The sequence below is a fragment of the Drosophila pseudoobscura genome, chromosome X (assembly GCF_009870125.1).
Source record: "Drosophila pseudoobscura strain MV-25-SWS-2005 chromosome X, UCI_Dpse_MV25, whole genome shotgun sequence".
NCBI classification, from domain to species: domain Eukaryota; kingdom Metazoa; phylum Arthropoda; class Insecta; order Diptera; family Drosophilidae; genus Drosophila; species Drosophila pseudoobscura.
Window position 1 is genome coordinate 15027648 of NC_046683.1, and position 26260 is coordinate 15053907.

General features: G+C 48.8%; 5 protein-coding genes and 2 long non-coding RNA genes across 8 annotated transcripts; 2 read left to right on the plus strand and 5 right to left on the minus strand.

The window, feature by feature from the left end:
- The first annotated feature begins 588 nt into the window (after positions 1-588).
- On the plus strand, positions 589-1822 carry LOC117184742 (uncharacterized). Its single transcript, XR_004470193.1, has 2 exons — positions 589-833; positions 895-1822. It is a non-coding gene; the product is annotated as an uncharacterized lncRNA (long non-coding RNA).
- A 691-nt stretch (positions 1823-2513) lies between these two features.
- sisA (sisterless A) lies at positions 2514-3435 on the minus strand. Its single transcript, XM_001354664.4, has one exon. It carries the CDS (start codon positions 3270-3272, stop codon positions 2652-2654), a length of 621 nt encoding a protein of 206 aa, XP_001354700.3. The 5' UTR covers positions 3273-3435; the 3' UTR covers positions 2514-2651.
- Positions 3436-5005: 1570 nt separating this feature from the next.
- On the minus strand, positions 5006-5680 carry LOC6901326 (uncharacterized). Its single transcript, XM_002133991.3, has 2 exons — positions 5528-5680; positions 5006-5460 (listed from the first exon to the last, which is right to left on the minus strand). The coding sequence occupies exons 1-2, from the start codon at positions 5557-5559 to the stop codon at positions 5067-5069; spliced, it is 426 nt and encodes a 141-aa protein (XP_002134027.3). The 5' UTR covers positions 5560-5680; the 3' UTR covers positions 5006-5066.
- Positions 5681-6393: 713 nt separating this feature from the next.
- Positions 6394-8172, minus strand: l(1)10Bb (BUD31-like protein). Its single transcript, XM_033383559.1, is given in 3 exon segments — positions 6394-7755; positions 7758-7907; positions 8008-8172. Coding segments are annotated over 3 exon segments (354 nt in total). The 5' UTR covers positions 8075-8172; the 3' UTR covers positions 6394-7618.
- Positions 8173-8826: 654 nt separating this feature from the next.
- LOC117184740 (uncharacterized) lies at positions 8827-9442 on the minus strand. Its single transcript, XR_004470190.1, has 2 exons — positions 9235-9442; positions 8827-9107 (listed from the first exon to the last, which is right to left on the minus strand). It is a non-coding gene; the product is annotated as an uncharacterized lncRNA (long non-coding RNA).
- Positions 8858-22100, plus strand: r (carbamoyl-phosphate synthetase 2, aspartate transcarbamylase, and dihydroorotase rudimentary). 2 transcript variants are annotated; one of them, XM_015186087.2, is made up of 8 exons: positions 8858-9097; positions 9442-9786; positions 9849-13857; positions 13947-14051; positions 19024-19163; positions 19234-21106; positions 21168-21554; positions 21617-22100. In XM_015186087.2, exons 3-8 carry the CDS (start codon positions 9856-9858, stop codon positions 21824-21826), a joined length of 6717 nt encoding a protein of 2238 aa, XP_015041573.1. In that variant the 5' UTR covers positions 8858-9097; positions 9442-9786; positions 9849-9855; the 3' UTR covers positions 21827-22100. The 2 variants fall into 2 exon arrangements, with proteins under 2 accessions (XP_015041573.1, XP_001354698.2); XM_001354662.4 differs by lacking the exon at positions 9442-9786.
- LOC4815039 (uncharacterized) lies at positions 14737-18522 on the minus strand. The gene is made up of 2 exons (XM_001354663.4): positions 17734-18522; positions 14737-17663 (listed from the first exon to the last, which is right to left on the minus strand). The coding sequence occupies exons 1-2, from the start codon at positions 18312-18314 to the stop codon at positions 15071-15073; spliced, it is 3174 nt and encodes a 1057-aa protein (XP_001354699.2). The 5' UTR covers positions 18315-18522; the 3' UTR covers positions 14737-15070.
- Positions 22101-26260: the final 4160 nt, after the last annotated feature.

Consider the following 26260-nt stretch of genomic DNA (forward strand, 5'->3'; position numbering starts at 1 on the left):
ACACAGTCCGCCCTGCGGCTGTAGTCCAGCGGAATTGTTAGATCAGAGAACATACAAGTTCTTTTATTGTATTGTATGACTGTCGGGTCAAGCAGCATAAATATCATAAATGATAGCCAGTGGTGCAGCCTAAAGTAAATCCATACTACGAGTATTTTATTGCTCGCTATTTGCACTGTCCACTGTACGAATCATTGTTACGGCATAGATATGTACATACATACATACATATGCTTACGCACAGCAGCGGCCGTTCCTTCGCGTCGCTATCCACCTTCGTTTCGTTAAGCCATTCTTTGCTCTCTATCTCCATCACTCGTGCTCGGCTCAGCCGCAGCCACGATTTGCTCTAGCGCTCTCTTTAGTTAGTTAATGCGCTTCGCTCGAGCCGATCTTCGTAGCCATCGGATCACATTGCTCTTCATCGGTCGCACACAATATTCATACATATGTATGCTTGCACATACGCATACGTCGCTCTTCATATAACAATAAATAGTGCCTATTAGAGTGAAAAAGCTCATTCACTATTCCCATTTGTATGCTTAGTAGTAACTACTGTAGCTACTGGACGCTATGGCGGGTCCAACATTTTTTGTCTTTGTTTTCGCTAGAAAAAAAAGTCACCTTCGCCTCTTTCCCTATATTCACATGCATATCTACATACGGATGTATGTATGTACGAGTATGTACAAGGAAATCTGTGAGTGGTCACGTCTGCCACTACTGTCCGCTGACAAGAGTAACAAAAACAGCCATCAATAAAGTTCTACTCTTTCCAACGCGCGCTCGATCCGCGCGGTGCGTGCCCGTGTACCTGGTGTGTCTGGTCTGTGAGTAGTTTTGAAAATGAAAAATAAATTGGAAAATTGAAAAAGCAATTCATCGCATTAGGAACGTGCAGTGAATGGCAGGACTCGCTGGTGTGCCTCCTCCTGCAGTTGCCAAAGTGATGCTCCCCCTCACGGACAATGGCAAGTTTTTATCACTCCACGGCAGGTGCGTTGCCGAGACAATGGAAACTGATGCACCACTCCATTTGCTCTTTCTCCTTCTTCATCTTGAGGTCCGCCTACCCGGTCCGCCATTTGTCTCATTTGCTCCCAGACTAGAGATGGGCATTTGCCATATGGCTGTATGTGACTCATGTGATAAGTGCATACGGAGGCCTGCCTGCTTTGCCCCCCGCTTTATTTTCATCATTCGAGCTGTCATATTCCACCAATCCGGTGGTCTTTTCTTTAGAGGTATTGCTCTTAAAGTCTCAGAGATCGACAGACGACGGAATATGGATGGTTCGTAAATGTTTTTCGTGCGTGTGCTTGTGCGTTCCGTGGCAGTCCGTCCCTGGCCGCGCCCATCGCCATCTGGGACCGAACTGCATTCAACACAAAACGAGCTGAGCTCAATGGGCGTGGCCAGCTTTTATGGTCCGGCGATAAAATCAAATTGAAGTTTTCCCGGCTTTCCTCAAAGACAGAGACACACAGGAGAGCGAGTGAGAGAGAGTGAGGAGTGAAAACGGTTGGCTCATTTATTATTATGAGGCGGCCGTTGTGTGGAACCGGAGGCATCCAGAAGGGAATGAAATCATTTGTAACCTGGCACGTGAAAATCAGCTCGAGCCAGGCATCCCGTTGCAAAGTTCGATTGGCCATTGTGGCAAAGCGCATTCTATGGGTTCATTCAGCCCTCTTTCGATTTGCCTCTAATCCGACCCCCCCACCGACAAAACTTTCTGTCCGCACCTTTGTCGGCTGGTTGGAGATAACCCGTTTGTGCCCAACTTCTTGCCTGTTAAATATATGTGAATTAACAAAAGCGCCAACGCTATTCTGCAGGGGAATGCATTTTAAATTTCCAGCGGATGCAGCACACTTTTGCGATAAGCTAGTGGCTCTTTATTTCCCACCAATATCCTTGGCTTGAAGCCCCATCACCAAATGGCAGAACCGAGCAGCAGCCACAGTCCCATTCACAATCCACAGCCCCTCCGCCCTGCCAAAGCCATTACTTCCATTGCATTTACTTCTTTTGGCAACGCAAATTGCTCGCAAGCGAAAAACATAAAGAAAATAAGAAACCAGAGTGCAATCATGTCGGATCAAATGAACTGAACTTAACCAAGCCGAATGGCATGGCAATGGGATTACCTTCAGCTGGAATTCACCAAAAAAAAAAAACCCCCAAGGGTTGCCGAAGCGTTAAATGCAAAGTGAAAATATCCATAATGAACTCAAAATTGTTTGTCTGCCGCATTCGTATGGAGAATGGCGAACACCAGCAAGTATCTCTAAAAATAAAAATGTATTTTTAAAGGTATATATTTATTTGTACACTGTATCCAATATTCAAGTCAAGCACTTCTGGACACTTCATCGATTCATCAAACACACCTCTAATCGCCTCGATAACTTTCGATTACCCCTTCCCGATGTGGGGAGAATGGCACTCCAAATGCTGTATTCCTCGAAAGGATTCTACGCCTAGGGAGGACGAAAGACACCATAATATTTCGCTTAACATGTTTATTTACAATATTTTGAATTGTTTTTAAATACCAAAAATAATACGCTTAATATCGAAAAATCAACAAGAAAAAAAAGGTGTCTAAGAACTAAGACTAAGAGAATAATCATTAATTCAATCAATCACTGGTCCATGGCCGTTGTCATGCACCGATCCACGCCGAAGTTCCTGCGCATGCGCTCCAGGGCTCCCAGATTGAAGCCCCGCGCCAGCAGCTCCGCCTCCGCCTGAGCGATCACCTCCCGCATGTGGTCCAGCACTCCGGCGCTCTCCGTCAGCTGGCTGCTGACGAACTTGTGACGGAAGCGCAGCTTGGCCTTCTTGATCTTGTTGTTGTAGCGCGACTTGCGGCAGGACTCGGCCCTCTGCCGCTGGGTGTCGTGGCGACTGCTGGCCATTGGAGCGGCTGCGGATGTGGCTCTGGGCGAGGGTGTTGGCACTGGTACTGTTCTGGATGCCTCTGTCGGGGATGGTGCGCCGGACGCTGTCGTCTCCGGCCTAGGTTGGGCCCGTCGCTCCACCACAATGGGGTTCGCGAGCAGCATCTGGTCCACATATCGTTGCTCCTCGTCGGCGTAGTGCGTCTTCAGGTGCTGCAGCTCCAGAGCCACCAGCTCGTCAATGTGCTCGGGTTGCTGCGTTGCCGGTCTGCTCTGCGGATGAAGGCCAGTGGCGCTGACCATGAGGGGTCCCGGACTGATCTGGGCGTAGAATTTATGCAGATAGAGATGGCTCTGTTCCATGGCGTGTTCGGGTGTGATGTGTGCTCTCCTCGAAGTGTGCAAGGCTTGTGCTGCCCCTCGTCCCTTCACGCCTCGCTTTTATAGAAAACAGGTAGCCCGAAATCGGCATTGGGTGGCACTGGGCCACCGCTGCAGGTCTGTTCATGAATGATCGCCATCCAACTGACAACTGGAACTTTTATGATCTTGTTTGCCTTTCCGTACCCCTTCCCTACCTGTCCAGGGATTGGTCCCTCACCGAAGATGTAAACAAAGGGATTAGCGTCCGAAGCTGAAAGTATCCTTAAGGAACTGCAGACAGGTATCCATTTTATATGTGTACCACCTTGTCATGATCAAACGTTGTCCAGAACATGGATACAATGTATTTATATTATATATCCGTTTAGGGAAGGCGACCCAATAGGTACAACTTAAATTCTACAAAATGATAAAGAAATTATGTTTGAATTTAATTTTCAGATGACACGCACTCAAATACAAAATATGGTTCTGTGGCAACTAATAAATTTTAATATATGCATTTTTAGAGCTATGGAATCGCGATGGAAAAGCTGCGTGTAAGTTATGTCTGGCACTGCATATACAGAGATACAGAGATAAGTGTCCGACACTCGATAGATATACATATTGGAAGGGTGGTATAAATGTGCCTAACGGATACACGCGCATGATAAGGTCCAAGGTCAACACAGTGGCCAACGCATGCAGAAACACCCACAGTATAGGGATAATCTACCGATGAGCGATAAGAGCCAATCAGTCGTCGATAAGGCTACCTGGAATTGGCAACCTCTGGCCCCTCGGGTACACATTTGGGTAGGTAGCCATAATTCAGTGAGAAATTAGCGGACATGTTGCGGCTTGTTGCGGGGCCCAGATAATCCCCCGGCACAGATCACAGCCCGTTGTATAATTAAATTAACAGCCCTCGACGAATCCCAAAAAAAAGAGGTGCGCCAGCCCGGGTAAAAGGGGATCGGGGTTAAACCCGTGCCCGAGCAGGCCAGCACTCACAAACATCTAAGCTATGGAAATCCTTCTGGATCCCAATTTATGATTGAACGATCAGCGCGAAACCTGGGCTTTGTAGAAGAGACTGTAGACTGTATACACATAGACTCCCATAGTCTCCCGATTATAAGGGGAAACCTGTAACAGACAAGTAATATCTGTACAAAAAAAAACATATCTTTGCTAAAAGAATTAGCTTAAGAGAAGATACTTGTATTGATCTGAATGGTTTCTCCTTTAAAAAACATGCCTCATAGGGTTATCAAGCAAAAGTATACAATTCCTAATAAGAGCCATTATTATTTATATTATGGGAAAGCTGTAGGAAGTGGTGAAGTGTATTCACTGTAAAAAAAAACGTAGCACAGATTTGGGAGGTTGTATTCGTACGAGTATATTGAGTACATCGTCTGATCTATACTCAATGATCATGATCTTCTGGAATGATCATCTGTATTCATCTGTTCGGCTATACCCCATTCCTCATGGAATCTTATCTTAATTCGAATGTAAATAGAGTGCTAGCGTTGTTGATTAGAAATTTTGTGGATTTTACGCTCTTTGTTGCTTATTTCTACATATTTCCATCTTCCATTTCCCAGCAGCTTAAATCCCTCACTCCATCCATTTATTTGGTAATCCATCCATGCGAACATATGTTTTATTCTAAAGAACAGCCCTGCCTGCTTCAATCCCACAAATAAAATTGTCAACAAAGCTTACATTTTCATGTTTTATATTGTTTGATAATATTGTCTAATGAATTTAGTTTGAAAATCACTACATTGTTTTACATTGCGATTTTAAGAAATCCTTTCTGCTGTCTGTCTCGGTATCGATGGTGTTGGAAGGTACAGGATTGCGCCGGAGTGGAGATCGGCTTCTGGTTGGAGCCGGGCCCCGGTTTTGGCTATCGCGTCGGTTTACAGGTCGGCCTCTGGCTTGACTACTGCGGCCAGATAAAGGGGTCAGGGACTTGACAATATAGTGTTCTCCTTGAAGCTGAAGGTACCCCAGCCTTTGTCCCGCCTCCAGCGTGGCCATAGTTTCGCGGCGGTCCTTATTTGACAAGGGACACCCATTGAGCTTCTCCATCTTGTCCAAGATCGCCTCATAGCACAAGGGTGTGCCCGATTCCGCCAACAGTTTGGCCATCAGCTCAACATTCTGAATGCTGCAAGAGAGTGGGAGAGTCACTGCCATAAGCCCGGGACTGGAGAGGGGAACCACAGATTACTCACTTGGATACGTTGTCTTTGGTGTACGAATTCATATCTCAGTCTGAAGTATCAGAAAATTTCACAAAGCTCAAAATGATACAAAATAGATGACACACAGCTTAAAACAGATATGTTCACTGTTCCACTCGTAGTTCCTAACTGAAATAAATGGGAAATCTGGAAACCTATATGCCTCGGATAAACAACACAGCCTCCTATGAAGGGGGGGGGGAACTTAATACTCGCAAAAGGCAGTAGCAAAGCGGCATACAGCCTCCTTAGCCTTCCGTTTTCAATGGACGTCTCGCTTCCAAACTCAAGGGCGCACTCGAGATATCCAAGGAGTTCTTAAAATATGCCTTAGATCTACTAAGAAAGTGTTGAAAGATGGAGCAGCAGTGTCCCCTACGGCTCCCTCTCCCTCTGCCAGCGATTGCCCCACAAATGGCCTATTTGTTCATCCTTCATCTATGTAGCTGTCGCTCCGTCTATGGTTCCATAATGTCTTTAACACTTTTCTTTTCTGTTTACTGTTCAGTACCTGTTCTTGCCTCTTCCATATGGAGTCTTCAATGATCAGTAAAATATAAGATGAATGATAGATTGGGTGAGGAGCAAGTAAGATAGTGGCTTTCACTTTCATCTAAGACCCTCTATTGTGGGCTCTTTATCCCTTATCCAACAGATGTCCAGCTCCACTACAGATGATACTTATTAGCGAATTGCAAGTGTCACACCATGTCAAACATGGTAAAGATTGTTCTCTTTAAAAAACATTTTATGATAGAAAGGAAACTACACGTGCACTAATTGAAAACGCTAATCTAACGCCAGTGGATAATTCGACATTTCTGTTTCCCAATCCAGGGGGGCTCCATAAGCTCCCATAGACATACTCGTTCAAGCATTCTCTATTCTCGATCAGCTGTCTGCTTTAACCCATATATTACATATATAATTTTGTGATACAGCAACCAGGTAATTATAAATGTTATTCCACATCTTTTGAAACCACAAAGAATGGTAAAAACTATGTCCTCTTCTAAACTTAGGAGATGTAAGGATCTAAGGTCCAAGTTCTTGTTGGATAAGGGAGAATTTTTACACCTAGTAGGACCAGTAAAAGATTCTCTATCTCTATCACTATATCAAGAAACTGATTAGAGGGTATCTCTTGGTCGAGACACGTCGAAATATTGTAGCCATCTCTCTTGTTTTAAATCTCTACTTTAATCGGGGCTGGGGCGGGCTGTCAGCGACAGATGGACCCATACCCAGACCCACACCCCGTGCTGGAAAATAATATTCCATTTGAATAATAAAACTGTCGCCCAATATGTGTTTTTCGAGAGATACGATTCTATTTCGGAAAGCGAAAATGAGAAAATATGCAGACAAGTATAATTAAAAAACGATTTATAATCATTTTCGCACAAATCCCAGTGGACCCCCAAACGCCTAACACCATCCCAACCCAACAGGCCGAGCACCCATCGACCCATGCGACGTCCCATGTCCATGTCTATGTCCAACACCAACGAGCACTTGAAGCCTGAGAATTTCCAAACTCGAAAAGAATGAAATAAAATGGAATGAGGGAATGAGAGCCAGAGCCAGAGCCAGAGCCATAAATACGGCCATAAAAGCAACGTGCTCATCGTGGAGACGGCACTGCCACCGTCACCGCCACTGCCACTTCCACCGGGGACATCCCCAACGACATTGAGTTTGAATTATGTCAACGCAGTAATAAATTGTTCAAGGCATTAAATTAAAATCTATGTACATGCAATTTCTGTGGGCGAGGCTGGGGGAGTGTGGCCAGCAGATAGGTGACCCCAATTTGGGATTTGCGTTGGATAATTTACAGCAGCGAAGGAGGCAGGCAAATCTCGGTTTAGTTTTAGATGCTCATCCTTTACAAAATCGTCAAAATTTACGTTTCGCTCTCTCTCTCTCTCTCTCTCTCTCTCTTTGAGTGGGTGGTGTCCCTGTCCATCTGTGGGTATATTGGCCATCGGATCAGCCCTCATGTCTAAAACACCTTTTTTTTGTACAGCCTACGCAAATCCTGCCACAACATTCGTTTAAAATACAATTTTACACTAAACTCTACAGGTGGTAGGGCTGATGGCATTTGCCAAGCAGCCGCGGGCCCTCCTCGAGGAGGGATTTGTGCACCCGACATATACTGTTGGTGGCAAAGTTGGTGACGCGCCTCTGTATGCATCGCAGGCAGCACTTCTTCACTTGGCAATCAGATTGCTGTCGGCGATCTTCTCCCGCAGGCAGTACTCGTTAAGCTCCCAATTAATGGCCTTACGGCGATAGAACAGGTCGTAGATGTAGCGCGTCTTCTGGTTGTGGATCTTGAACACGGGGCCATGCGGTTCCGTTTCGGCTGTAAATAAACATCAATGTTTCGCATTTTTCATCACTCCCTCCCTTTATCTCTCTTCATCGAACTGCGCAGCCGGCGAATCGTACGTTGGCTTACTTACACTCTCGCATTTTCTGCCCCAGCTTCTCCAGTGTGGTCTCTATTAGCTCGCAGCCTGGTGGGCCCATTCACAATTTAACGGATTAACTATAAACGGACAAGAGCTGTTCAAATTTGGGCTGCGAAGCCATCGATGGCATTATCGAAAATATCGATGGTCTTAGAATTGTGCGATAGTTTCTTATCAATTAAGAAAAAAGTAATATTTCGAAGTTTATAAAATATGAAGCTACAATATGCAAGTTGGACTTCTCCGGCATACGCATAGATAGTAAACGCAATAACGCATATATAGCAAACCGCCATTAAATTCAAAACGATAATTTACGAGCTTTTGTCAGATATCGATTCGATAATTTACATTTTGCATGAAGCTTACATGGTATATTGCACATACTGACTAAGTATTGGGGTTTAAATGTAGGGGCGCGACTCATAACGTTTCCTTCCCGGTCGTTGCTTATACAAAGTGAAAAGGACTCACTCGAAGGCTAAACGACAAGGTAATCCGCCAATCCATAGTATATGGATAGTATATCCATAGTATCATTGGCCTCTGCGTCCATGTTCGGGTTTTGGGTTTGATTTGATTTGAAACTCACCCAGCGCGGCTTAAGTATTTTGAGAACGCGTTAATAATTTTCTGCCCACGCGCTCGGCAGCTCGAGTGGACTCCAACGACTAGAAAATTGATTCACTAATCGGATAAAATTATATGGGCATGGCTAAATGTTCTATATAGCTGAGAATATTCCACGGAAGATCGAAAACGAGGAATATGTAAAATAGAACTTGAATTCGTCAGTATATTTACGGTATTTTTTTTAAATGAGACGGTATGTTTCGGTATATTTCTGATGGTCGGACGGTTTCGATGTTGTATCGATAAGTCCGCGTTGATTGAAGTTAAGTTGGGTTGATTGAATTGCGCCATATAGGTTTGCAAAGCGCTATAAATACATCTTTAATTGGACATCGAGTGCGACAGAACACACAACAAAGCTCTGGCACACACGTGTACACGTGCTCTCCATCTACAACTACAACTGCAGGCTGCATCTAAAGCTTCTCTGAACGAAAGTGTCGTCTGTGTGAGTGCACCTAAATAGATAAGAAAAAACCGCAAAAATTTTAAAAACTATTCAATTCGTGTAAACTGTTTTGCAAATTATACGTATCTACAATACGTCTTGATTTAGAACTTTGTGTACTTTGTTGGGGTACAAACCGGTTTCAAGTCCAACCTCTCACACGTGCGCTAACGCACAACCAGTGCCACATTGTGGTAAACTGTGGCGTATCAGTTGATAAACAAACTCAAAATAATACAACACATTTTGTTTTTTTTTTTCTATTTATAAGAATATTATTAATAATTATATATACTATTTGATCCATATTTAAACAATTGAATATGTTCATTTGTGCTCAACAGTGCCTGCATGTCGTGGCAGTGGTTGTAAGCTGTCTCAGTTCTCCGTTTTTGATAAGCGAAGAGAAGCGCTGTTCCAGACGGGAGCAACATGTTGTGCCAGACATCGAAAAACATAGAAGTGCGAGAGAGACAGACAAAAGTTCGTGAGAGCGTTTCTTGTGTGTGTGTATAAAGAGAACCGCAAGTTTGCTTTTATCGTATACGGGTTTAACGCTATCCTGTACTCGTCCAGTAGAAGGGAGTATTAGACGAAAGAAAGCTTTTATACATATGGATATGTGTGTACCTTGTACTCGTATATCGTATCGAGGGTATATTGTAAGCTAATCTTTATAGGCAGAATAGGTACACAAATAAAATGATTTGCTTAGCATCTCTCTCACTCTCTTTGTACCTTCTGTGGACAGGATAAAGATGCGACAAGTGGACTGTTACCTGGTGCTGGAGGATGGCACCGTCATGCCGGGGCTGTCGTTCGGACATGTGGCCAAGAATAGTCCGGTGGGAGGCGAGGTTGTCTTCCAAACAGGCATGGTCGGCTACACCGAGGCGCTGACAGATCGCTCGTACAGTGGACAGATTCTGGTGCTGACCTACCCGCTGATTGGTAACTATGGAGTGCCCTGCCCGGAGGAGGACGAGCACGGCCTGCCCAAGCACTTTGAGTGGCTCAAGGGAGCCGTGCAGGCCACCGCCCTTGTGGTGGGCGAAGTGGCCGAGTGCGCCTGGCACTGGCGTAGCTCCAAGACGCTGCCCAAGTGGTTGGCTGAGCACAAGGTGCCTGGCATCAGTGGCGTGGACACACGCGCCCTTACCAAAAAGTTGCGGGAGCAGGGCAGCCTTCTGGGTCGCATCGTGTACAAGGCCCCCAAGGAGGGGCCAAACAAACTAATCTTTGAGGATCCCAACACCCGTAATCTAGCCAAGGAGTGCAGCGTACGGAAGAAGATGGTCTTCGGGGATGCCACCAGTGGCAAGGGCCCACGCATCGCCATCATAGACTGCGGCCTGAAGCTCAATCAGTTGCGCTGCCTGCTGCAGCGTGGTGCCTCTGTGCAGCTGCTGCCATGGAGCGCTGACCTGAAGGATGAGGACTACGATGCCCTCTTCCTGTCCAACGGACCCGGCAATCCGGAGAGCTGCGACGCGATTGTTGAGGAGGTGCGGCGCGTCATCCGGGCTGGCACCAAGCCCATCTTCGGCATCTGTCTGGGCCACCAGCTGCTGGCCAAGGCCATTGGCTGCTCCACCTTCAAGATGAAGTACGGCAACCGTGGCCACAACCTGCCCTGCCTGCACCGCGCCACTGGCCGCTGCCTGATGACCTCACAGAACCACGGCTACGCAGTGGATCTGCAGGATCTACCCGGCGAATGGGAGGAGCTCTTTGTGAATGCCAATGACGGCACCAACGAGGGCATTGTCCACCGCTCCAAGCCCTACTTCTCAGTGCAGTTTCATCCGGAGCATCATGCAGGGCCCTGCGACACCGAATTCCTTTTCGATGTCTTTATGGAATCCATCCGTACTCCCCAGCTGAGTGTGCCAGAACTTATTAGTCGACGACTGCGTCCCGCCAAGCTGCTGCCCGTCCAGCCTAAGCCGCGCAAGGTGCTCATCCTGGGCTCTGGTGGCCTCTCCATTGGCCAGGCGGGCGAATTCGATTACTCCGGCTCACAGGCCATCAAGGCGATGCGAGAGTCTGGCATCCAGACGGTGCTCATCAATCCGAATATCGCCACCGTGCAGACCTCAAAGGGAATGGCGGACAAATGCTATTTCCTGCCCCTGACCCCCCACTACGTGGAGGAGGTGATCAAGTCGGAGCGCCCCAACGGAGTGCTGCTCACCTTTGGCGGCCAGACGGCCCTCAATTGCGGCGTGGAACTGGACCGGGCCGGAGTCTTTGAGAAGTACAATGTCCGCATTCTGGGCACACCCATCCAGTCGATCATCGAAACGGAGGATCGTAAGCTTTTCGCCCAGCGCGTCAACGATATTGGGGAGCAGGTGGCGCCATCGGAGGCCGTCTATTCGGTGGCTGAGGCTCTGGAGGCGGCCGGCCGTCTCGGCTATCCGGTGATGGCCAGGGCCGCCTTCTCGCTGGGCGGCCTGGGCTCTGGCTTTGCCAACAACGAACAGGAGCTGGAGAACCTCGCCGAGCAGGCGCTGGCCCACTCTAGCCAGCTGATTGTGGACAAATCGCTCAAAGGCTGGAAGGAGGTCGAGTACGAAGTGGTGCGCGATGCCTTCGACAACTGCATCACCGTCTGCAACATGGAGAACTTCGATCCGCTTGGCATCCACACGGGCGAGAGCATTGTGGTGGCCCCCTCGCAGACGCTTTCGGACCGGGAGTATCAAATGCTCCGCAACACCGCCCTGAAGGTCATCCGGCATCTGGGCGTTGTGGGGGAGTGCAACATCCAGTATGCGCTCTGCCCCCACTCGGAGCAGTTCTACATCATCGAAGTGAATGCGCGGCTGTCGCGCAGCTCGGCGCTGGCCAGCAAGGCCACCGGCTATCCCCTGGCCTATGTGGCCGCCAAGCTGGCTTTGGGCCTGCCCCTGCCCGAGATCAAGAACTCGGTGACGGGGAATACGACGGCCTGCTTTGAGCCCTCACTCGACTACTGTGTGGTGAAGATACCGCGCTGGGATCTGGCCAAATTCACGCGCGTCAGCAAGCACATCGGCAGCTCCATGAAGAGCGTCGGCGAGGTGATGTCCATCGGACGAAGCTTCGAGGAGGCCTTCCAGAAGGCCCTACGCATGGTCGACAGCGATGTGCTGGGCTTCGATGCTGACGTTGTGGTCGTCGACGAGCAGAAGCTGGCGGATCAGCTCTCAGAGCCGACGGATCGACGGCCCTTTTTCTTGGCCGCCGCCCTGACCATGGGCATGGATATCCAGCAGCTGCATAAGCTCACCAAAATCGATCAGTGGTTCCTGCACAAGCTGGAGCGAATCGTCTTTTTCAACCACCATCTCAGCCGCCTCAATGCCTCGGGCAGCCAGCTGGGTCCCGATCTGCTGCTCAAAGCCAAGCGTCTGGGCTTCTCCGACAAGCAGATAGCCAAGGCCACCAAAAGCACAGAGCTGGTGGTGCGCCAGCAGCGTCACCAGCTGGGAATCCGTCCGTTTGTCAAACAGATCGACACGGTGGCAGGGGAGTGGCCAGCGAGCACCAATTATCTGTATACGACCTATCACGGCACCGAGCATGACGTGGAGTTCCCCGGGGGCCACATCATTGTGGTGGGGTCGGGCGTTTACCGCATTGGCTCCTCGGTGGAGTTTGACTGGTGCGCCGTGGGCTGCCTGCGGGAGCTGCGGAAGCTGCAGAAGCCAACGATCATGATCAACTACAACCCGGAGACGGTCTCCACCGACTACGACATGTGCGATCGGCTGTACTTTGAGGAGATCAGCTTTGAGGTGGTGATGGACATCTACGAACTGGAGTCCTCCGAGGGCATCATCCTCTCGATGGGGGGCCAGCTGCCCAATAACATTGCCATGGATCTCCACCGGCAGCAGGCCAAGGTTTTGGGCACTTCCCCGGACTCGATCGACTGTGCCGAGAATCGTTTCAAGTTCTCGCGCATGCTGGACCGGAAGGGCATCCTCCAGCCGCGCTGGAAGGAGTTGACCAACCTCAAGTCGGCCATCGAGTTCTGCGAGGAGGTGGGCTACCCTTGCCTGGTCAGACCCTCGTATGTGCTGTCCGGGGCGGCCATGAATGTGGCCTACTCCAACCAGGACCTGGAGACGTATCTGAACGCCGCCTCGGAGGTTAGTCGCGAGCATCCGGTGGTCATATCCAAGTTTCTCACCGAGGCCAAGGAAATCGACGTTGATGCCGTGGCCGCCGACGGCCAGATCCTTTGCATGGCCGTCTCTGAGCATGTGGAGAATGCGGGCGTCCATTCGGGCGATGCCACGCTGGTCACCCCGCCGCAGGATCTCAACGCCGAGACGCTGGAGGCCATCAAGCGGATCACATGCGCCTTGGCCAGCCTCCTGGACGTTACCGGACCCTTCAACATGCAACTGATTGCCAAGAACAACGAACTCAAGGTCATTGAATGCAACGTGCGCGTATCGCGCTCCTTCCCCTTCGTCTCGAAGACCCTCGATCACGACTTTGTGGCAACCGCCACCAGAGCCATTGTCGGCATGGACGTGGAGCCCATCGATGTGCTCCATGGGGTCGGCAAGGTCGGAGTGAAGGTGCCACAGTTTAGTTTCTCCCGCCTCGCGGGCGCCGATGTCCAGCTGGGCGTCGAGATGGCCTCCACCGGAGAGGTGGCCGGCTTCGGCGACAACCGCTACGAAGCCTACCTCAAAGCCATGATGTCCACCGGCTTTCAGATACCCAAGAATGCCGTACTCCTCTCCATCGGTAGCTTCAAGGTGAGCGTTCGGTTCCATGTTTTCTATTTTAAGAGGACTTTTCCATTTATAATTCGTATTCGTTTCGTTTCCTTCTCCTTTTTGGGCAGCACAAAATGGAACTGCTTCCTTCCATACGGGATCTGGCCAAAATGGGCTACAAACTGTACGCCTCCATGGGCACCGGCGATTTCTATGCAGAACATGGCGTTGATGTAAGTACAAAAACGTTTTATAAAATCAACTTGTCAGGATTCCTTTAACGAGGGGAATCATTGTCTTTTGCTGGGGAAGTGCTGAGGATTCAGACCATGCTTCCAAAGAGAATCCCCAAGAATAGTAAAAAAAAACCAATTACATGCCATGTGCATGAGGCAGCAGATCGATGCTGGAATCGAGACTCGCGATAAGCTAAAAAACCAAAATCAATTTACTTCTCGTGTGCATGAATCGCCACAGTGATGCCCGACTCGCGTGCACAAGCGAATGCTTCAACGACCATCTAGTCTAAGCTTGGCTTCCAAGAAAAGAAAACGAAAACAAATTGCATGTCGTGTGTATTAAGAGTCATATTGCTGCTTGACTCAAGACAAGCAAAAAACGACATACATTGCATGTGCATGACGCAATAGATTGATGCTCTGCACGAGCTTCGCTGTGATTTCGACTTAAAATAGTCTTTATCTTAGTTTTTTATCGAAAGATCTTTTCTTTTCTTTACTGAATGGAAAATAAGATTCCGATTTGCTTATAGAAAACACTTTCAAAGACACTTTAGCTAGATTCAGGGCCAAGGCACCAAGGAACTCTGGAAGAACAACTATAGTAGCTGTGATACGCAATAGTTATATCCTAGGAGGAAGGCTGATAAATCGATTCATGCCATTAGTTCTGAAAGATCTGAATTTCGTTGTATTTTATTTTATTGTAAATATGTACATATGTAGATATCTGTACATCTTCAGATATGGAAGATAGTATTAAGTAGTGCTTTATTTGGAGCCTTTACCTATTATAATAACTTTGATTTCAAACCTTAAGTCAAAGTGAAACAGAAACCCTCTCATAGTCACTTGAGCTCTCTTAAGTATTCCTAATGGATTTAGTAGCACAAGGTACGAGTTCCTTCCAGAAGAGTACTCGATGGGTCTTATCTTTGAGTGGGGGACTTAAAAATACAGATATGGATATCAACGAATATACGAGCATATACTGCTTAGGATTGGGGTTGGATTCAGTTGAAGGCTTCCTTGATCTTCTGCGTGTTCCGCCTGAGGATGTCGCGTAGCTCTTCGCGCGTCGCCTCCGATGGTGCCAGGGTCTGGATGACCTGCTCCGTCTTACTGCTCAGGGTCTGTAGTCTGTCCGGGTCCACGTTGAGGCGCTGTAGCAGAGTGTTGAGTGATAGAATGCTCTCGCTGGGAGTGGCCATTGTTTGGGCTGGGTCTTCCTTAACCTCTTGCACCTCGCCCTCTGGTTTGGGCTGTGTGTTTCCCTTCAGGATGCCCGGTGGTGTGTTGTGTGGCAGGGGCAGGACCTGCCTGGACATGGGATCGGGTGAGTGGATCTGCACTACGTGCTCCATGAATTTAATGGACTTGCGACGCTGCTGGGGAGTCATCGGAGAAGGATGGGGCGATGGGGCTGGCGATGGCGAACAACTGATTGATCCGGAGAAGCTGCGTCGTGGTAGGGCCGGCGGAGCCTCCGCACCGGCCACACACATCCGCTCAATGCGCCCAGACGCCTGCTGCAGCTCCTCCACATAGTGTTGGGCATTCTGGGAGCATCCGAGCTTCTGATACAGTCGGCACAGCCTCTGGGCCTGCTCCAAAAAGAGCTCCGCATGCATCCGATTGCCAAACTGTGTGGCCTTGGCCAGCATGGCCAGCAAATGGTCGATCAGCAACTCCAGCAGATTGGTGCGCCGCAGTATCTCCAGGCCGTTGTTCAGCTGCGGCCCGTCGGGGGACTGCGACTGGGGAGTGTCCTGAAGGCTGCGGGAGCGCGCTAGCAGCCACTGCATGGACATATCCATCGATGAGTCCTGGGAGGGACGCCGCTGCTCGGTCAACTGCTGCTGCTGGCTGGAGGCTCGCAGCATTTGGGTCTTGCGCCGCAGCTTGCCCCGTGAGCGCTCCTGGTGCTGCGGCATGCCGAGGAGTCCCCGGGCATCGGTGACCTCCTCTCGCTGCTTTTCCTGCTGCTGCTGCTGCTGTTCATCCTGCTGCTGTTGCTGCTGGTGCGCCTGCTGCAGAATGGAGTTGCCCGAGCGGGAGAACTTGCCCCAGCTGTGCAGCTGCAGGTAGTCCTGGCAGAAGAAGTTGTCCAGCAGCCGCTTGTAGTCCATTTTAGGATAGAAGTCGGGAGCATGCTCGATGTTGCGCAACGCTTGCACCAGATGGAGGAGCGGCTGTTCGGCAATCCCAGCCATGATGGAGCGCAGCTCCATGAGTGCGTCCTCCGGGACATGCTCGAACAGGTTGCGCCGCTCGATGAAGTAATCGCTGAGGTGCTTCCGGGCCAGGCACTCGTCGAAGGAGCGGACAAAGCGCAGCAGCCGCTCCCCGAGAAACTCCTCGGGCCAGTCGTTGCTGTGCCGCTCGCACTGCCAGAAGAGATGCGCTCGCAGCTGCTCCACCAGGGAGCCCATGGCCTGGCACTTGTCGCTCACAAAGGTACGCACGAGCACCTTCATCAGGAGGAACACCTTCAGCTGCATGGCCGTCAGCTGGCGCTCGAGGAACTGTTCCGCCTGGGGGAAGACGATGCGCCACTCGAGCTCCCGGAAGGGATTCCGAGAATGCTTCGGCGCATACCCCACTGGGACCACATGGAAGCCAAAGGAGCGAATGCGGTTCCTCATCTGCTCCGTGGGCCACTGGAACTTCTCGTCGGTGTGCAGATTGGTGAGACGCGGGCGCGCCCTCAGATTGAACTCGAAGGCACAGTCGGGCCAAGCGTTGGGCACATGGATGGCCGGCACCAGCTCCTCCCTGTCCGTGTACACGCTGCATCCCCTATAGCTGCCACTCGCCAGCAGCGAGGGGGGGATCTGCAGCTCTCGGGAGAGCTGCTGCCGCAGAAGATCCCCAAAGTACTTCATGAACTGATCGGAGCTGAGGTAACTCTGCTGGAGCAGGGCCTGACGGCGCTGCTGCTCCACACGGCACTGCCGTAGCACCTGGACGGTCTCGTAGGCGGAACGCGGACCCTCTTCTGGAGCCTCTTCTTTGCCAGCCTCCTCCCCATCGCTGTCGCCGGACAAGTCCTCCTCGTCGTCGTCGTCGTCGTCTTCGTCGTCTGATTGCTCCAGCCAGGCGGGCAGGCAGCTGGCCAGCCGGCATACGCATCCCTCCGGCAGGACGTTCCTCTCCAGCGGAGTGGCGCTGCCCATTCTCAGCTCCTCCATGGACCGGAGAGTGTTGAGGCGTGCCAGATAGACGTGATCGTAGTCACCCTCCCGCCAGCTGCCCGAACTGTAGCCGGATGTCGATCCTCCACCGTCCGTGTAGATGCCATCGCCCTCCCCTTCCCCCTCATCGCCGCTGCTGGTGGGCATGGCCCCAATCGGAACGAGTGGGTGTGCCGGGTCGTGGGCCTGCTCCCTGAGCTTCAGGCGCACATAGCCCATCCAGCGGGACTGCTCCATCAGCTGAACGTACTCGGATCGGCAGGGCGTGGATGTGTAGTAGTCGGACTCCAGCAGCACCTTGCAGAGGGTGGCAATCGAGTCGTAGTTGGCATCGTTCGGCCGTGATATGTCCACGTTCTCGAACACCACATACGTCAGGGGCTTCTGCAGGGGCTGGGAGTGCTTCGCAGCTCTAAAAAAAAAGAACATCGAGAGATCAGGAGAGGTCTGGAGAGGAGGGAAGACTGGGGAGTGCCACCTACATGGGCTTAAAGTGCAGATGCTTGGACACGGTCACATCTATGGCGCTGGCCTGCAGAAGGCTGTGCTCGGTGAGGGACTGGCCACAGGCACGCCTCTGAGCCTGCAGCTCCTCGTCCATGGCCCCCATCTCGGCATCAAAGTGCGCGAAGAACTGCAGGCCCAGCAGCAGTTGGTTGAGCAGGAACGTGGGCAGCTCCTTGTCCAGCTGTTGCAGTGTCTTTTGCTCGATGGTGCGCTGCAGCTCCTCCCGCTGGTGCTCCAAGGTGCGGGCATACAACGCACTTACACACTCGGTGGCACTGCTCCCATTACTGCCGCCCAGCAGGCGCAGCTGCAGGGCCAGATCCTGGCTCGGTTTGCCGCTAATACGGCGGCGTCGTATTGATCCTGATGAACCACCGCTCGATCCTCGCTTTTGCTGTCGCCTGCGGGCATTGCGCTTCTGGAGCTTCTGCAGCTGACGCATCCGCTTTTCCTCCTGTTGGCGTCGCCGCTGGACGCGCGGTGGGGCAATGCCCGCCTGCAGTGGACTCGGCGTGGATCCTTCGTATTCCGATGGCCTCGAGCAGGAGCAACCCATGGCTGACTTTTGCTTCTTTACTGACGGACGGCTCCGTCTGTGTCTCTGATCGGGTTCGATTGTCTTGTCGCCAGCACTCTTCTCCCTGATAAGGTCGTGCCAATCAACACCAATCAACAATCAAACAATCACAATCATCAGCCATCAGCGGAGATAAGTGCTGACTCTGACTACACTTCCGGCTGGGGGAGGGGCGCGGGGTTGGTTCCAAACGACTATTTTCACTCTACTGTGGGACCAAACATTCCACCACTCCATCGAATGAACATTCAGGCAGGCTCTGAAAAAGTGAAGCCATGCTATTGGGTAATATGAGGATACATTATATATATGTATAAATCCATTTCCAGGGACACTAAGGACTATAATTTGTATTATATAAATCATAGATAACTCTTGGAAACCTTTTATTAAATGGATATTTGTATTCTTATAGTTAATAGGATATATAATAATATTTTAATCGTGGTCAGCCTTCTCCCTTTCACCATTGTGCGCGTGTCTGGACCCACTGTGCCATAGAAACGGGGGCGGGGGGCTATTACCTATATTTTCTGGAATCTCTACAACATCCCATAAAAATCGATATCTGTGTGTGGCGTGGGCAAACAATTGATTGCATTTGAAGTTGAAGATTGCCACTGACGTACACTTGGCCTTGGGAATGCCCTCTCACTATGTAATGCTCTCCTTTCTCTGCTCTCTACAGGTGGAATCCGTACAGTGGACTTTCGATAAGACAACGCCGGATGACATCAATGGGGAGCTGCGTCATTTGGCCGAGTTCCTGGCCAATAAACAGTTCGATCTGGTCATCAATTTGCCAATGAGTGGCGGAGGTGTCAGAAGGTGAGTTCAGAAATGCTGCCCCCCCTCCTAGCACTGATGGCTTATGGATGCACTTGTCCTTGCCTTTTAGGGTGTCCTCCTTCATGACGCATGGCTATCGCACCCGTCGTCTGGCCGTGGACTACTCCATACCATTGGTGACGGATGTCAAGTGCACCAAACTGCTGGTGGAATCGATGCGCCTGATGGGTGGCCAGCCGGCGATGAAGACCCACACGGACTGCATGACCTCGCGGCGGATTGTCAAGCTGCCGGGCTTCATCGATGTCCATGTGCATCTGCGAGAGCCGGGTGCCACGCACAAAGAGGACTTTTCCAGCGGCACAGCCGCTGCCTTGGCTGGCGGGGTCACCCTGGTCTGTGCCATGCCCAACACCAATCCCTCGATCGTCGACAAGGAGACGTTTGCCCAGTTCCAGGAGCTGGCCCGCCTCGGTGCGCGCTGTGACTATGCCCTATATTTGGGCGCCTCCGATGCGAACTGGGCCCAGGCCCACGAATTGGCCTCGCAGGCGTGTGGCCTGAAGATGTACCTCAACGACACGTACGGCACACTGAGGCTCAGCGATATGACGGCCTGGCAGCGACACCTCTCACACTGGCCCAAACGGGCCCCGATCGTTTGCCACGCGGAGAAGCAGAGCATGGCGGCTGTGGTGCTGCTGGCACATCTGCTGGATCGCCATGTGCACATTTGTCATGTGGCCAGGAAGGAGGAGATCCAGCTGATTCGGGCGGCCAAGGAGAAGGGCATCAAGGTAACGTGCGAGGTGTGCCCGCACCACTTGTTCCTTAGCACCAAAGATGTGGATCGTCTGGGCTCCGGCATGTCCGAGGTGCGTCCGCTCCTCTGCTCACCCGAAGACCAGGAGGCGCTGTGGGAGCACATGGAGTACATCGATGTGTTCGCCACCGACCATGCACCGCACACGCTCGAGGAGAAGCAATCGGAGCGTCCACCGCCCGGCTTTCCCGGCCTGGAGACCATCCTGCCGCTCCTACTGCAGGCCGTCCACGAGGGCCGGCTAACCATGGAGGATATCAAACGCAAGCTGCACCGCAATCCGCGCAACATCTTCAACCTGCCCGAGCAGCCGCACACCTATGTGGAGGTCGATCTGGACGAGGAGTGGACCATCTCCGGCAGCGAGCTGAAGACCAAGGCCGGCTGGACGCCCTTCGAGGGGACCAAGGTCACGGGTCGTGTCCATCGCGTGGTCCTGCGCGGCGAGGTGGCCTTCATCGACGGCCAGGTGCTCGTGCAGCCCGGCTTCGGGCAGAATGTCCGCAACAAAGCGGGCGCCCAGCAGCTGCTCTCCGAGGCCACCCAGGAGCTGCCCAGCGATAGGGACGCCAACGACACCTTTGCCCGCCTCCTGACTGTGGAGGGTGCCGCGAAGGTCCACTTTGTGGACGAGGCCAACAATTCAAACAGCTTCCTGCGGCCGATCTCCCCGTCGCCGCGCCACCGCCTGGACTCGTCCAGCAACACCACCCTGAGGGACTACCTGCAGCGGACCGCCATGTCTGTGTCTGGATCGGCATCGGGGTCGGTGGCGGCCAACCAGTACTCTCAGCCCAGTCCCAACCCGGTGGCCCATTCGCTGGTGGGCAAGCACATCCTGGCCGTGGACATGTTCAGCAAGGACCACCTAAACGACATCTTCAATCTGGCGCAGCTGCTCAAGTCGCGTGTGACCAAGGACCGGCCGTTGGACGATCTGCTGCGCGGCAAGATCATGGCCAGCGTCTTCTACGAGGTGAGCACACGGACGCAGTGCAGCTTTGCCGCCGCCATGCTCCGACTGGGCGGACGGGTGATCAGCATGGATCAGCTGACATCGTCGGTGAAGAAGGGCGAGTCCCTGGAGGACAGCATCAAAGTGATGGCCAGCTATGCGGATGTCATGGTGCTGCGCCATCCCCTACCCGGAGCTGTGGCTGTAAGTATGCAATGGATTGACGCCCTTTCCATTCGTTAATCTCTCATTTATTGGCTCTCAGCGTGCCGCCTTGTACTCCCGCAAGCCGGTGATCAATGCTGGCGACGGCGTCGGGGAGCATCCCACCCAGGCACTGCTGGACATATTCACCATTCGGGAGGAGATCGGCACCGTAAACGGGCTCACCATCACCATGTGTGGAGATCTGAAAAATGGTCGCACCGTCCACTCGCTGGCACGTCTCCTCACCCTCTACAATGTGACGCTGCAGTATGTGGCGCCCGAGACTCTCCAGATGCCGGACGAAATCACCAAGTTTGTTAATGAGCGGGGCGTCAAACAGGTGTTCTACAACGCCCTGGCCCTGGACGCTCTGGCCGACACCGATGTGCTCTACATGACGCGTATACAGCGCGAGCGCTTCGACAGCGACAGCGAGTATCAGAAGGTAAGCCCCCAGGATAATCCAGATGCTGCCAGCTGATGCTGATATATGCTTGGTACTTGCAGTGCAACGGTCCCTTCATTGTCACGCCCAAGCTGATGACTCTGGCCAAAAAGCGTATGATTGTGCTCCACCCGTTGCCGCGTCTGGACGAGATCAGTCGCGACTTTGACTTGGATCCGCGCGCTGCCTACTTCCGGCAGGCCGAGTACGGTATGTACATCCGCATGGCTCTGCTGGCCATGGTCGTCGGATGCCGCAGCACGGCTCTCTAAAGGAGCTCCCGTGGAGCAGTTATTTTTTACCATATATTTTTCTATAAAATTATGCCCCTGCATTCAGATACACATATATTGTGTGTTAGTGATTAAAGACATCCTTCAGTTGGTTACAACACAAAAATTACCTGACAACTCGGTCGCTCCTATGGCACCTGCAATATATAGAACCTTCTTTCGACCTCCCCCTGCCTTGCACATCTCATTGGGGGACTTGTAGCTGTCCCAATCCAAACACAAAAAAAAGTACACTTGTCCATTGAACCACAAACACATTCGGAGTAACTTTATTTAAAATTGTAATTTACGAGTAAGTATAATATTTTTGCATAATATGTAGACATTAATTTTCAGCATCTAATTGTAAGCCGATGGAGGGCCAAGGATGTCCGAATCACCAGCATCGGTAATGGCCAAGGAGCTCACACGGAAGGATTTGCCGCAGGCGATGCCCAACTCCTTGTTGGTCCCTCCATAATTCTGGATCCTGACCTTGGCAATTGCGGCGCTTTGCTCAAGCTTAATCCGCATAATTGTGGGGATGTTGCTGGCGATGACAACCAGCTTAGCCTCCCCACGATTCAAAGTCCTCAGCGTCTGTCTAATGCCCAAGAAGCATTCTCCCGATTTGACCGCAACTACGATGCTTCTATGTATGCCCTTCATCACTTTTTATACGTCCACACGCGTTTTGTTGATGTTTTGAAGCTGTTTTTGTTTTGAGGGCAGAGCTGGAACTGCAACTGCAACTGCGAGTGCAACAGTTGTATAGTGCGCGATAATATTTTCACTGCTATCGGAACCTGTTGCCTTTGAAGCTTAGATCAGATGTAGGTTGAGTTGACCTCTCGCCTGGCGGATCGCAATCAGCAAAAGACTTGACTTTTTCTTTTAAGTGGGTTTCTCCTTAGTAGAGTACTACGCAATAACTTTCCTGCTGAACGCACTAGTGTTGGTACACGGAACGACGAAAATTTCAGGACCTCCGGAGTGCAGTCGTTGCAGTCCAACTATCGTTGGAGGGGGGGTTGCAGCATCCCCAATGCGCTTTACAGACAGCTGATATCAAAATTACTCATCGATACAAAATGTTTACCTCCACTTCTTACCGGCGCTATGTTATATGTTACTTTTCTGGTGGCCCTTTAAAAGTTACTTTCTATGCTTTTCTTTGCTTTCCTTCTAATTGAATTATGTTACTATTGGCGGTCTATGCACTGACTTTCCATGTTGCTACTTTTAAATGCATTCCTTTATATGTAAATCGAATGAGCTTATAGTTGAAATACCTGCTTATTTATTATATACTAAAATCAGAACACTCTCCTTACCTTCCTGGTAACCCATACAAATTACTTTCTACTTTCTTTCTTTTATTGGAAATAATTACATGTGTATTATGGTATTACTTATGAAATATTCAATGATTCTTTATACTTGCTTCCCATATGTAGACAACATATTTATCGAGATATATACATATATATATATATATATATATATATATATATATGCATTTGAGGACGGTAAATCACCATACTTTACTAATAATATATTTAAATACACAGAAAGCCCTTAGGACATTTTCAAATGCTCGACCACTACGAGTGCCTGCAGGTTCCGGCCCAATCTCATCCAGCTTTCTCTGGACTTATCACCGCGTACATACCGAGGACATAACACACCCGAGACTATGAAATTAATTATATAAAAAGGAACATGTTTTACCGGTTTTGGCTTAACAGAGTATTTCCGTAGTGCGTTCAAAGGTGCGCAACAGAGTTGCCCCTATATCGCACTGGTGCGCAACAGTGGCCATTACCCCTATATACGGACGTTGTTCAACACTAAACACCTGCGTAATAGAGCCAACTACCCTTTGGAGCCAATCCCTACTATGATGATCTAACAGGAAAATTGTATCCTATCTCGTCTTTTACGTAGGATCCTTTTCCGGAGGTCTGTCCCTTCCACTTCCGCATTATTATCCGATCAGACTACATTGAAAGTACATCGCAATTGACCCAAAGAGACATTTGGTACCACTTATCATGCTCCTCCCACTTTCTAATATAAGACAATTCCATCTCTCCCCGTGCATCCCCTACCGTTACATCGGAGCCATGGATCAGATTCTTGTTCTCACGTCTTAATAACAAATTTCGGAACTATTACTATTTATCGTTGCCCCCTACGGCTGTGGCCTTAACCTCTGTTTGCGATTGGCTTTACCGCGTCTCACTACACACTTTCATTTGCTGCAAAGTGGCAAAGCCTGGCTAATTTTTCGAGGTTTGGAAGAGGACTCTGTTAGCAAATTTCCACCCGTTTTTTTCTACAGCTGGATATGGAATGAGTGTAAGGACCACCGGTTGAGACATCGGAGCGGATGATTAAGATGGTGCCGAAAACGGTGCACAGTCGCATTTTATAAGGGGGGCAGCAGAAAAAATCAGTATGAGTGCCGCATGCAGGGTACCCCATATTGACTCGCAAATTGGATCCTCATGGTCCTGGGAAAGTATATCCTTCGCCGATTTGCCTATCTGACCGAGATATAAGGGTATACTATTAAAAATATTATAAAGTTTTCCAATCGCTTAGAATGTGAAATACAAACATTTACGGACCTTAAAACGTTCGCATAAAATAACAGATCCTTGAAAATATGCAGTTCCCGGTAGAGGCTCACATTATTAATGAAAAGTCATGGATTTTTATGTTTTTTTTGTTGTTGGTTTCTTTTTTTTTTGTTTTTTTTTTTATTTGAGTGTTCTGTTTTGTGTATTTTTTTCGATCTTTTTCTCATTGTTTTAAAATGTATCTTTTTGTTTACTCATTTGCCTTTGCGGTGTATATTTATTACTCATCATCATTTCATTTAAATTAATTTTTTGTTTTTTTTTTAAGTTTTTCATTTTAATATAGTAGATATATGTATATGTATATACTATATTCATTATGTATATATATGTATACAGCATACTGTATATTAAATTAGTTAATAATAATGGGCGTCTGTAGCTCTCTCTATCTTCTTCCCTCGCACTTTCCAACTCTCCTTCTCACTCGCTCACTAACTTTCGGAAAACTATTAAAAGTTGAAAAAACGTTTCTTCAGTGATCTTTACATGGTTTAAAATCATTCATATATACCATATGATGTATGTATGTATATATATATATTTCTGCTTATAATTTTTTCATATATAATTTAGTTCTTTTAATGGTCATTTCGTTTATTTTATTGTTGTATGTTTGAATATATAAAATAAGCTTTTTTATTTTATTTCTCGATTCCCATATCGTCTTCTCTCTGTCTCTGTCTCAGTTTTTTGTTTCTGTTTCTGATTCTGGTTTTTATATTTTATTTTTTTTTTTAGTTAGTTTCCGTATTATTCTGTGGCTTACACTTTCTTGCTACATAAAGAAGAATTTGGGTATTTATTTTGGTTTGCTTGATTTTGGCAGAGTCTCTGTTCTTCTGTTCGTAAAAGTCGTGTTTTTTTAATTGTTAAGAGAAATGTTTTTAATTTGTTTTAAAGCTTTTTAGCATAGCTGTGTGTCTGTGTGGCAATAGATTAAAGCTTCGGATTGTTGGAATGCTTTTTCGTTCCTTTTTTATCAAGGGAAAATATGAATCCGAGACCCGTCAAAATTGTGTGTTCCGTCTTTTTGCTACATATTTACAGCGATTGGTACAAAAACTTGTATTATTTTTTCCGTTTTGTAAAATTAGTTTTCAAGTTTTTATTTTAGTGGTTTTCTATTTAAGCTTTCAACATGCCAATGCATTTCCGTGTATAAATATTCTTGCTTAATTTATTTTCTATTTTCTTCCTTTGCATCTCCTTGCATTTATATATGTATATTTTTTGGTGACTTTATTCCAGCTTTTAGTTAAAAAGAACACTTTTGTCGCGTTTCTATGGTTTGTTTTCTGGTTTTTTGTTGTTTTTTTTTTTATTTTCCAAAGTCGAATAAAACGCTAAAATATGCAATGTAAATAAGTATTGTATATATATATATATATATATATATATTTATATATGTATGTATATATATATTTTGTATATAATAGTTTTTGTTGGTTTTTTTTTACTCATTTTTCTGTAGGCGTATATATAAATAACGTCGTTTCATTGTATATATATATATGTATATATATATATAATATATATTTATGTAGATATATTTGCATGATAAACTTTTTGCGCGTTTTGAAGCTATTTTCGTAGTTTTTGTTTTTGTTTTTCAAATTATTATGTATATTTTTTTTTAGTTTTTACAGTGCAAAATGTACAAATAGCCAGGAGTAACGCAAATGCCAAATGCCTCCGAAACAAGTCTGAGGTTAAAGGTTAAAGCGGATGCTCGGAGAGAGATCTGATATCTAGAACGATCTCAAAGAATTTTCATAAGCCCAAAGAT

Bases quoted from the DNA above. Each gene is read 5' to 3' on its own strand.
- sisA (XM_001354664.4), bottom strand. From the start codon at position 3,272: ATGGAACAGAGCCATCTCTATCTGCATAAATTCTACGCCCAGATCAGT.
- LOC6901326 (XM_002133991.3), bottom strand. From the start codon at position 5,559: ATGAATTCGTACACCAAAGACAACGTATCCAA. The intron at 5,461-5,527 runs GTGAGTAATCTG...ACTCTCTTGCAG, and splicing joins ACCAAAGACAACGTATCCAA to CATTCAGAATGTTGAGCTGA.
- LOC4815039 (XM_001354663.4), bottom strand. From the start codon at position 18,314: ATGGGTTGCTCCTGCTCGAGGCCATCGGAATACGAAGGATCCACGCCG. The intron at 17,664-17,733 runs GTAGGTGGCACT...CTTTTTTTTTAG, and splicing joins CATCTGCACTTTAAGCCCAT to AGCTGCGAAGCACTCCCAGC.
- r (XM_015186087.2), top strand. From the start codon at position 9,856: ATGCGACAAGTGGACTGTTACCTGGTGCTGGAGGATGGCACCGTCATG. The intron at 14,052-19,023 runs GTAAGTACAAAA...TGCTCTCTACAG, and splicing joins ATGCAGAACATGGCGTTGAT to GTGGAATCCGTACAGTGGAC. The intron at 21,555-21,616 runs GTAAGCCCCCAG...TGGTACTTGCAG, and splicing joins GCGACAGCGAGTATCAGAAG to TGCAACGGTCCCTTCATTGT.